Source organism: Physeter macrocephalus, chromosome 6 (assembly GCF_002837175.3).
Source record: "Physeter macrocephalus isolate SW-GA chromosome 6, ASM283717v5, whole genome shotgun sequence".
Lineage (NCBI taxonomy): Eukaryota > Metazoa > Chordata > Mammalia > Artiodactyla > Physeteridae > Physeter > Physeter macrocephalus.
In genome coordinates, this window is record NC_041219.1 from 72,168,457 (window position 1) to 72,179,173 (window position 10,717).

Below are 10,717 nucleotides of genomic sequence, written 5' to 3' on the forward strand. Positions count from 1 at the left end.
CGTCTGGAGCCTGTGCTCCGCAACGGGAGAGGCCACAACAGGGAGAGGCCCGCGTACCACAAAAAACAAAAACAAACAAACAAACAAAAAAAAGAATGACTAAATCACAGAACTAGGTACGTTAGAAAACTACAGACCAATACCTTTCATGAGCGTTGACACAAAAATTCGTAGCAAAATACTTGCAAAGTGAACACAGCAAGATATAATGTGAATTATTCACCATGAGCAAGTATGATTTAGCCAATGAATACAAGATTGTTTTTAATGTCTAAAAATGAGTGAATATAATACATTATAATAAAGGACAAGACCACATAATCATGTCAAGACATTTAGGAAAATCATTCAACAAAATCCAACCTCCATGCATGACAAAAACTCTCAACAAACTAGGAATAGAAGAATCAGATCTCAGAGTGGGAAAGCACCTCAGGATACCTAGAAGGTAGTGCTTTGAGATTAGAAACGTTTCAACAAAATTAAAAAATTACTTCTTCTTAGTCTAAAGTTAAATAATAATATTTAAAAACTCAGTAATATTAAAATGTCAGAAACTTAAGGAGAAGATGACTTTTTAAATTGTCCCGATTCTTTAAAGCTTATTAGGGAGACTGCAATTCATGAAATGCAGTATGTAGGCTCTTAATAGTATTTCAAAAGGCATCAAAAAGGATACCAGGGCTTCCCTGGTGGTGGGTGGGAGTCCGCCTGCCGATGCAGGGGACACGGGTTCGTGCCCCGGTCCGGGAAGATCCCACATGCCGCGGAGCGGCTGGGCCCGTGAGCCATGGCCGCTGAGCCTGCGCGTCCGGAGCCTGTGCTCCGCAACGGGAGAGGCCACAGCAGCGAGAGGCCCGCGTACCGCAAAAAAAAAAAAAAAGGATACCAAAGGACCACTTAGGTACTTATCCTCTGGCCTTGCTGCTTGCATTCATACGACCTAGTGGAAAATCTGGTAACCATACAATTACCTCGTAGAGAGCAGAATGGTTAGACTATAGCAAAAGCTCTGTCTCCTTGTCCCTAACCTTGAAGATCTCCACATGCCACACACCCCCTCACCCCCCCACCCACATTCAACTCCCCCCATCAATGATCTCTCATATAACCCATTCTCCATAAGGCCACCCCTACCCAGTAGAGAAAGGAGATAGGGACAGGGTCTTTATATTTTATATCACATATTCACCCGCACAGATGGCCTTGGACACTCCAGGCATGTCCTTCCTTTGCAAGGGCACCAACCAATAGACTGTGACCTACTGTGAGATCTCACAGCCATGTTGTTTAGACCTGTTCCCCTAGCTCTCAAGTGCCTCCCCTAATATCCACTGTGAACTTTATTTCCAACATTTTCTATGGGAGAAGAGGGCCCTCCACTCCCTCTCCTTACCAAGTAATCCCAAGACATGAGGAAAATGAAGATAAAAAAGTAGCACCTCTCTCTCCTCCAAATTTCAAAACCATTACCACTCTTACCTTGGAGGGGCACTTGCCTAGCATTATACCGCTAAGCTGAGGAGATCATGGTTAGTCTCGATTAGGAGAAGGCAAACAGCCTCGCTCATCTCTTTACTTATTTATGTTGGTGTCTGTGGCTGTGTTTGTACCACAGTGGCAGAGCTGATTAGTGACAGAAACCATATGGCTCACAAAGCTTAAAATACTGACTCTCTGGCCCTTTAAAGAAAATGTTTACAGTCTTAATAATCAAGGGAAAGGAGCATTAATGATGCTACTGGGGGGGCTATTTCAAACTACATACTAGAAGTTTCAAGCATAAACAATGATAACTCCCCCACCAAAGTACCCCAAAGCAGGAAGTCAGTCTGCACCTCAGTTCCAATGAATGTAGGACGAATATACAGACTTGCAGATGTTGAGTAGGGGACCCATTCTTGATCCAATTTCACAAGCTGCTGAATACACTCTAAAAGCTCTTCCTTGTCAAACGCCTGAAGGAATGAAAAACATAATGAATAATGCAATGTTCTTCCATTGTAGCAGTAAGAAATTGATCCTCAGGAAAGCTTTGACTATTAAAAAAGTAATAATAGGAAATTCCCTGGTGGTCCAGTGGTTAGGACTTGGTGTTTTCACTGCAGTGGCCCTTTTTCAATGCTGGTCGAGGAACTAAGATCCCACAAGGCCGCGCAGCGCGGCCAAAAATTTTTTTTTTAATTGAAAAGAAATAATAAGGGGCTGCTGGTGCAGTGGTTAAGAATCCGCCTGCCGATGCAGGGGACGCGGGTTCGAACCCTGGTCCGGGAAGATCCCACATGCTGCGGAGCAACTAAGCCTGTGCGCCACAACGACTGAGCCTGTGCTCTAGAGCCCGCAAGCCACAACTACTGAGCCTGCGTGCCTAGAGCCCATGCTCCGCAACAAGAGAAGCCACCCGGATGAGAAGCCTGCGCACTGCAACAAAGAGCAGCCCCCGCTTGCCGCAACTAGAGAAAGCCCGTGTGCAGCAATGAAGACCCAATGCAGCCAAAAATAAAAATAATAAATAAATTTATTAAATAATAATAAGTAAATAAATAAATAAATATTTTAAAAGTAATAATAATAAACCCAAACAAAAATTCTTTTTTCTGTGACTTTTCCCCCCCAAACTGTGATGGAATGAGAGATTATCTACATAAGGAAGGTAAAAAAGTGGTTCCCTACCTCTTACCATAACCAAATACCAACTGTAGCTGGATTATACACTTAAATGTGAGAAAACATTAAGACTTTTATAAAAAAACATACAAAATATCTGTCACCTTAAAGTAGAATTCTTAAATAAAAGACACAAAGCATAAATCATAAAGGAAAAAAATGGACAAAATTTGACTATTTAAAACTTAAGAACTTCTGTTCTTCGAACGACATAAGTGACACACTGGGTGAAGTTATCTGTAACATAACCAACAAAGGATCGTAACAGGAAAATGTTAAGATAACCTAAAATCAGTAAGAAAGGGACAGATGATCCAACAGGAAGATGGGCAAAAGCAAAGAGTAGTTTACTTCTAAGGTGAAAAAGGTTTTTATATACTAGATGGGTGACAGTTTGTAAAATAAGTAGTTTCTATTCACTGGGCAGGGCAAAGAAACATACTTTCAGAGATGCTATGGGTTATCCAAGGTAGAAATGAGTCAGAAACACACATGGATAGAGCTCATGACATCAGGATTTGGCTGTTTATTAAATACTAACTTACAACAGCAATCACAGTGTGGTAATGCTATAGAAATCGGGATTGCCAATCATGTAGGACATATCATCTCCCTGTATCAAGCACGGGGTCTCTGATACTGCTGTTTAGATATAAGATTTAGTGGAAAGAACTTCACTAGGGATTTAAAAACTTACATCCCTAGTGAAGCTCTTGCCCTGTCCCATTATTCTGTGTCATCTTAGGCAAGTCACTGAACCTCTGTGGGCTTGAGTTTTCTTCTCTGTACAAAGGTGCTGCTAAAATTTACAATACATACCTTCTTGACGATAGCTTACTGTTATGATTAAAATGGCAAGGAATGTAAAACCACATAACACAGTTTGTGGCAGTTGATGTCCAATAAATGTTACTTCCCTTTCCTTCTGTCCTCATTTTAAAGGATTTCCCAATGATTTGTCTGTAATGGGTAAAGAGTGGAACTAGGACAGAGTCCAAAGAAATTTCCTGAATTTCCCTTCTGCTACTATATTATGGCCTCTGAAGAAGGTGGGTGAAGCATGTGTTATAAAAGGAAGGAGAAGGAAGAGCCTGGCTAAAAAGGAGTCATCACTTGGGCTTCTTCAACGCACAGCTGAAGGTTAGGGACAAACAAAATATGTCAAAAGGGGAAAAGACTTCTTTCAGTTCAGAAAGACAGCCTGGTCAAGTCTCAGGGAATGAAAGTAATCTAAGTCACCTCCTACCTAGACATGAACCTTAGGGTCTAAATCCAACCCACCTTAGAATGAATTCTGCTCCATAAAAAACAATGTTATAGCCAGGACCCAGTGGCCATGAGAAACCGTTTTATATATCCTTTATTTTTTTTCTTTAAATAAAACTTGGGCTAAAATATCAAAACAACTACTTAAATCAATGCATACTTGCTAGTGTCTTAAGCAGTTAGGCAAAACATCCCACATATATCTGTGCAGTACACCATATTTTCATATCATAATTTCATATGGTCTTTAAATTTTATTATTTCAGTTTGAGGCATATTTTTCTTCCTTATCCCATTATCTCCCACAGACACTCGTAAAGAAACAGATTGTGGAGCTGCCAAATGGTTATTTCCTTGTATTTTTAACTCACTGATTAAAAAACAGATCAGAAAGAAATTCAGCGCTCATATGGTTTATACCAAATACTGATCTAAGTATTCAGAAATGGTTTGTCTGGTGGAATTCAGTGACCCATTACAACAAGAGAAACACAAGAGAAACTCCTAAATATACATACCGGCAAAGTCGCCCTCATAGCAGACCGGTACATTCTATCCATGTTGAGGTTTGGCCGAAACAGACGAATTTTATTATCTACTCCCCGAAATGCCTTCAATCCTTCAAATAACTGAAGATAAAAGAGAAATAAATGTTACAAGGTAACTAAATGAAAACAATCGCTGGGCTTCCCTGCTGGCACAGTAGTTGAGAGTCTGCCTGCCGATGCAGGGGACACGGGGTTCATGCCCCGGTCCGGGAAGATCCCACATGCCGCGGAGCGGCTGGGCCCCTGAGCCATGGCCGCTGAGCCTGCGCGTCCGGAGCCTGTGCTCTGCAACGGGAGAGGCCACAACAGTGAGAGGCCCGCGTACCGCATAAAAAAAAAAAAAGAAAAAGAGAAAGGGAACACAATAGTGAGCAAAAGATGGAAACAAGCAGGGACCTCAAATAAGGAGATATCCATTGAAATAAACATCACAATAATATGCCATTGCATTAAACTGGCTAAAAATTTAAAATCAGGTTATACTAAGAGTTGGCAAGGTTGATGAGTCATGGTTGAATGTGGTTGCTAATTCATGGCTGGTGGGTATAAAAACTGGTAAAATCACTATGGAAAATAGTTACCCTTTCTGTGTAAAAATGAAGTTAATATCCAATACCAGCAGCATATTCCTAGACCCTTAAGCAGCATTTCTCAAATTTTTGGTGTCAGGATGTCTTTACACTCTTAAAAATTATAAAGGTCCCAAAGAGCTTTTATTTATAAGGTAATTCTATCAATATTTATATTTTTTTATATTATATTATTATTTTATATTATTTTTATATTATATTATTATATTATTTTATATTATATTATTTTTAAATATTTATTTATTTATAAAATAAAAAGAGAAAAAAAGCTCTATTTAAAAAAAAAAAAAATCTGCCATGCACCTGAGTTTGAGTAACTTTTCTTTGTTCTTTCAAATAAAAGTGGTGCTAGATGGAAAAAGCAACCAGTTCAGCTCACAACGCAAAAACCATCGTACAATTCCTTTCCCTTGAGACAACCTTAGCACTTCAGTATGACATTAAGAGGTTTATGCGAAATGGCTGTTTTCTCACACAGAATATTAAAATGTTTACTCGAGTCAAGATTTAATAAGATTAATCGTTATTATGCTTCATCAAGAACATTCCTAGGTAAAACTGATATTCTTTTTATACTGTAATGCATGCCAGTAAACAATATAATGACTAACAGAGGTTGGGTGGCAGAGTGTTACCTAGTACAAATGTCAACACAAGAAAAATAATACCTTGGTATTACTGTGAAGAGTTTTAACCTTGGCGATCTCTTGAAAGGGGAGCTCAGGGGTCTGTGGACCACACTTTGAGAACTGCTGACTTAAAGAAACAGGTATACAAGCACACCAGCATACTGTGTACAAGAATGTTCACAGAAAGAAACCACACAAGTGCACGTCAACAATACACTGAATATATTCACGGAACGGAATACTATTGCTACACGGAGCATACGATGTGGTACCTATCACCCTTTGACCCAGATAACCTGGGCCTCTGCCCTGAGCCTCACACTTTAGAGGGCCTCTCACCCCTGTCTTTCTCCAGCTGTGACCCCCTTGGAGCAAGGAGTTGGCTGAATCCTTTTTCTAGACAGACTCCAAGTACTCAGTTCCCTAGAATTCCCTATCCAAATGCCCCTGATCCTATTTTCAGGGCCTCAATGGGCCTCCTTGGTTTCATCCTCTTAAGAACAGACAGGACTACTAGGATGTCCACATCTAAGTCCAAGGGATGGCCAAGGGTCATCTGTTTGCAGGTGGTGTGGGCATCTACGTGTGTGTGCGAGGCCCCCGGTGGTACAGGATGGAGCCACGATAGAAAGAGATAGAGGGTGGACTTTGGGGTGCCTCTGCTTGTACATTTGTCACAGGACCCAGAGATATTAGGGTTGGTCCTGGATGCTTAGAGCTCACATAACACCGAGCTCAAACAGGCTCACGGGCTCACGCACGCGCGCGCGCGCGCACACACACACACACACACACTATAATTCCACTTATGCAAAGTTCAGAAAGAGGCAAAACCGTAGAGATACATACAATCCAAAAAGAAAAGCAAAGCAAAGTTACCACAAAAGTAAGAATAACGAGTGCCAGAAGATACAGGTTTTATGATGTGGAAGGGACACGAGAAGGCTTCTGGGATGCTCAAAGGGTCTAGGTCTATTTCCTTACTTGGGTAGTAGCTACGTGGGCACTCATTTATAAGTATTCATTAAATAGTACATGTTGTCCATTTTTTCAATTACATTTTATCCCACTAAATATGTATCTCAACCTGAAAAATGAAGTAACTGTTATAAAATTGCATTTTCTTTCATCCAGGTTCCCTACTCACACTTCACATGTCTCTCCTTCACTCTTTGAAATCTTCACATATTTATCAAAAAACACTTTTGAAATCAACAAAACCACATGTAATTGTAGCTCTAAAAATAAAATCAATAGGATTCTAAAATCAATAGGGCTGATGAGTGGAGGAGAAAGATGTCCAAGGAGATTATTTGTATGTTCATTTTTGGATTAAAATAATATGACCACAGACAGGCTTTGAGCCCAGGAAGTTTAACTCCAGGACCTGAATAATTAACCATATGCTTTTTCACTTAAAACAATTAAATGAAATGACCCGTATAAGATATCTAGGTACAGGGCATATTGTAGGATTTCAATAAACAAATGTAGTTATTTTATCATTATCATTCTGAATATTTACTATTACCACCTTTTAGTCCCCTAGTAAGTAGGCCATTGCTTCATTTCTATACCCCAATATTCTAGGAAAGATATTCAACACATTAAAAAAGAGTAAAATATACTGGGGTCAGGTGTATTGTGTATTTGGCTAAGTGTGTATCCTGAGAAGGACCAGAGAAGCACCCTCTAACTATTTAAAATTTTATGCTTATAATTATCCCACTCGTGCCTGAAGGATGACATTTAATTACATGTCCCTTAACATGCATAACTACAAGTTATTGCTGTCATAAAACCATGCAGTTAGCATTAAAATCTAAATATAATATTGTACTCAATGACCCCTTCTCAATCATTAGAAGATCTAAGAGAGGTGATTTAGTGAAATATTAACAGTACAGGCTTTTTGGTTGCTAATTTTCTTGCCAACTGTCCTTCCCATTTGCTCTAAATAATTTTTTAAATAATATTATAAGCCAATGTTACAAGTTCATGTGCACATTATATGCACATTATATTTTTATTTCTGTATACCCTACAGCGTGCTTACCACCAACATAATTTTTTAATTGAGATTTTTAAAACTTCAAGATTATCTGAAAATTTAGCTCTTAAGACTTACCCTCAATACAACTGTTTACAGGCCATTTATGATTGCCTCTAGTTAATATGGTACAGCCCTGCTGCCCTAAAGCTATTTGAGCAGGGGAGCTACTTAGTAACCCCAGTGAAGACCAAGTATGTCGCCATCATTAATTCCCAAGTACTTACTTCCACTGCATAGTGGAAAGCCGACGAACCTGGATGCAATGACAGGTTTTGAAGAGGCTTGATGTGTGGTTTCTCCCATCCAAACTCCGAGGACCACTCCACTGTTAACATGTGATCCGTGAAAACCGTTCCAAAAACCAGAGTATTGGGGTCTGGTTTTTCCTTTAAAACGGTGGCTGGTGTGATTATTAGATCTTTAGCCTGGGGAAGAAAATCAGCACCATTAAAGAAAAGTAACTGAACGTCCACCCGCTAGATGAGACAGAGGGTAAAAAGACAGCTACAATATAAGTCACTGGCCGTTAGAAAGTGAAATCATTTGACTTTTAAATGTTGGCAACTAACGCAGAAACTTAACAACACCGTGTGAGAGAAGCAAATCATGCCTGCATTCAGAATTTGGACTGTTGTTTACAATCTCTGCAATGTAGGGAATTCCCTGGCGGTCCAGTGGTTAGGTCAGGGAGCTAAGATCCAGAAGCCGCAGGGCACAGCAAAAAAAAAAAAAAAAAAAAAAATCTCTGCAATGTATACTGCCGAACAAATATCAGAACCAAAATTCGGTGGCATTTAGAAACAGGGACAAAAGAGTAGATGGAGTTAAATGACGCTAAAAGAACATATCTCTTCTTCACTCCCACCATAGAACCCATGTGGATCATTCGAGAAAGAAGAAAGAGGGGTCTTAGAATGAAAACAGCAACACTCACAATGACGTGTTAAACTAAAAAGAATGTCATTAAGAACTGAAGCTCTTGGGATGGTGATACTCCAGCTCCCCCAAAGAATTCTTGGCAGAGGACTCCAAAATCCTCTGGCTGCATCGCAGGGGACAGGCGGCAAGCGGGGTGAAGCAAATGTTCTCCTCGCCGCAAACAGAAGTAGAGATTGAACGCTAAGATATAAATCCTCTATTCTGTATTGAGGAAACAGTGAACAAAGGACCCCTTATTCAAAGAAAGATAAATAAGAGTAATAGGAAACAACTTCACACAGCCCCATTTCACCAGCTCTCCACAGCCGGCTTGCCTGTTACAAATGGCCAACACGTAAGCATCCGGATCACAGACAATAGCATCACTAACTTTACAATAGCGCTAGAATGCTGACAAAAACCACAGGGGAAGGAGCTTTTAGAACACTTAAAAACAAAATTAACCAAGGACCAGTTCAAGCTGTTAATAGGTTCTAAGGACAATCAGACTCCACTTCTTTCTACACACAAAAGTAGTCACTTCCCCCCCAAAATCAAATACAGAATTTCACTTCGTGTCACCAGCTCTGATCATTATTTTTCAAATAATCTAATTACTTCGGATTAATTCACTGCTTTATAGCTGCTTTGGTCATCTGATATATTATGAATGATACTCAGTTATTTTTAGAAAAACATTTAGGCTAAACATGTTATTTTATTTATTTTTTTGTTTAACTTTTTATTTTATCTTGGAGTACAGCCGATTAACAATGTTGTGATCATTGCAGATGCACAGTAGAGGGGCGCAGCCATACATATATATGCATGTATCCGCTCTCCCCCAAACTCCCCTCCCATTCAGGCTGCCCCATAACATAAAAACGTCATTTATTTCAAAACAACCAGAAAGCTCACATTACGATGAAGTATAAGGCATTAAGGACAACATGTTACTGTAATTTTCAGGCCAGTCTAGTAACGCTACTTTGGAATATGCCAGTAAAATGCAAAATTTGCGGGAAAGAATTTCTGCTATCAGTATTTAATCCAAGTAAGTAAGTTAACCTAAAACCCTTTACTAAGTGCAAGAAAATAAATTTATTTTCCAGCTAAATTGTTTTGCTCTTCGAATTACATTTCTCTCCCCTTATCCTCTAGACTAGGTAGGATGTTGGGCAAATTTCACCTGATGGTCCATTAGCTGTGACAGAAACCTGATGACCCTCAAGCCCAAAATATTTATTATCTGGCCCCTTCAAAAAGCTTGCCAATCCTGCTAGACGATTTAGTTAAGAACAATGGCTAGAGTATTTGCAGTTAAACCTAGCACAGTGCCCGGCACACACAGCAGTAAAGGTTTCTTAAATGCTGAAAATAACTGGTTGATTTCAGATGCACTCCATAATGAATGACAGACTCATTCTCAGAAGATGGCGGGATTTCAAGTGAGTGAAATTCTAACATGAACTTTTTATTGCATGAATGGTTTCACAGTATTCTTCCACAGGGAAGTACTTGTGCTTTTGCTTTAGTTGGCTTTTTTGAAAAAGTGGCTGGGGGGATCCTGGGCTAAGAAAAATCTGGAACTATATCAATATAGTAAGACAAACTTAATGCAAAATTTCACCTATTAAAACTATTAATAAAAGTTTCTTAATAATGGGAGAGTAGTAAGAAAACAAAAGCAGAAAGATGAAAGTAGGTAAAAATGTAGCAGAGAGAGTGTGAGTAGAAGGGATGAGTTTTTTATCCCTGAATTCTGGATACATCTGAAATATTGCAAAGGCAACAGACCTTAGCTTTTTTTTTTTTTTTTCCAATGACAAAACCAATCATTTGCATGGTTCTTCAAAAGTAAGATAAAGTTCAACCTCCCATCTGCTATTTCTTTCTTTCTTACTTTTTTTTTTTTTTTGCAGTACGCGGGCCTCTCACTGTTGTGGCCTCTCCCGTCGCGGAGCGCAGGCTCTGGACGCGCAGGCTCAGCGGCCATGGCTCACGGGCCCAGCCGCTCCGCGGCATGTGGGATCTTCCCGGACCGGG

The 10,717-nt window shown here is 39.7% G+C and overlaps 1 protein-coding gene across 4 annotated transcripts in view; it reads right to left on the reverse strand.

Moving 5' to 3' along the window:
- The window catches only part of BCAT1 (branched chain amino acid transaminase 1), a 105,141-nt gene that overhangs the window by 51,279 nt on the left and 43,145 nt on the right, over positions 1-10,717 (reverse strand). For all 4 annotated transcript variants that reach the window (XM_055085509.1, XM_055085510.1, XM_007101353.3 and 1 more), the window contains exons 3-5: positions 7,978-8,178; positions 4,452-4,562; positions 1,839-1,958 (exon numbers count right to left, since the gene is read on the reverse strand). In XM_055085509.1, coding sequence (XP_054941484.1) covers positions 1,839-1,958; positions 4,452-4,562; positions 7,978-8,178 — 432 coding nt within the window. The remainder of the gene's footprint in view (positions 1-1,838; positions 1,959-4,451; positions 4,563-7,977; positions 8,179-10,717) is intronic.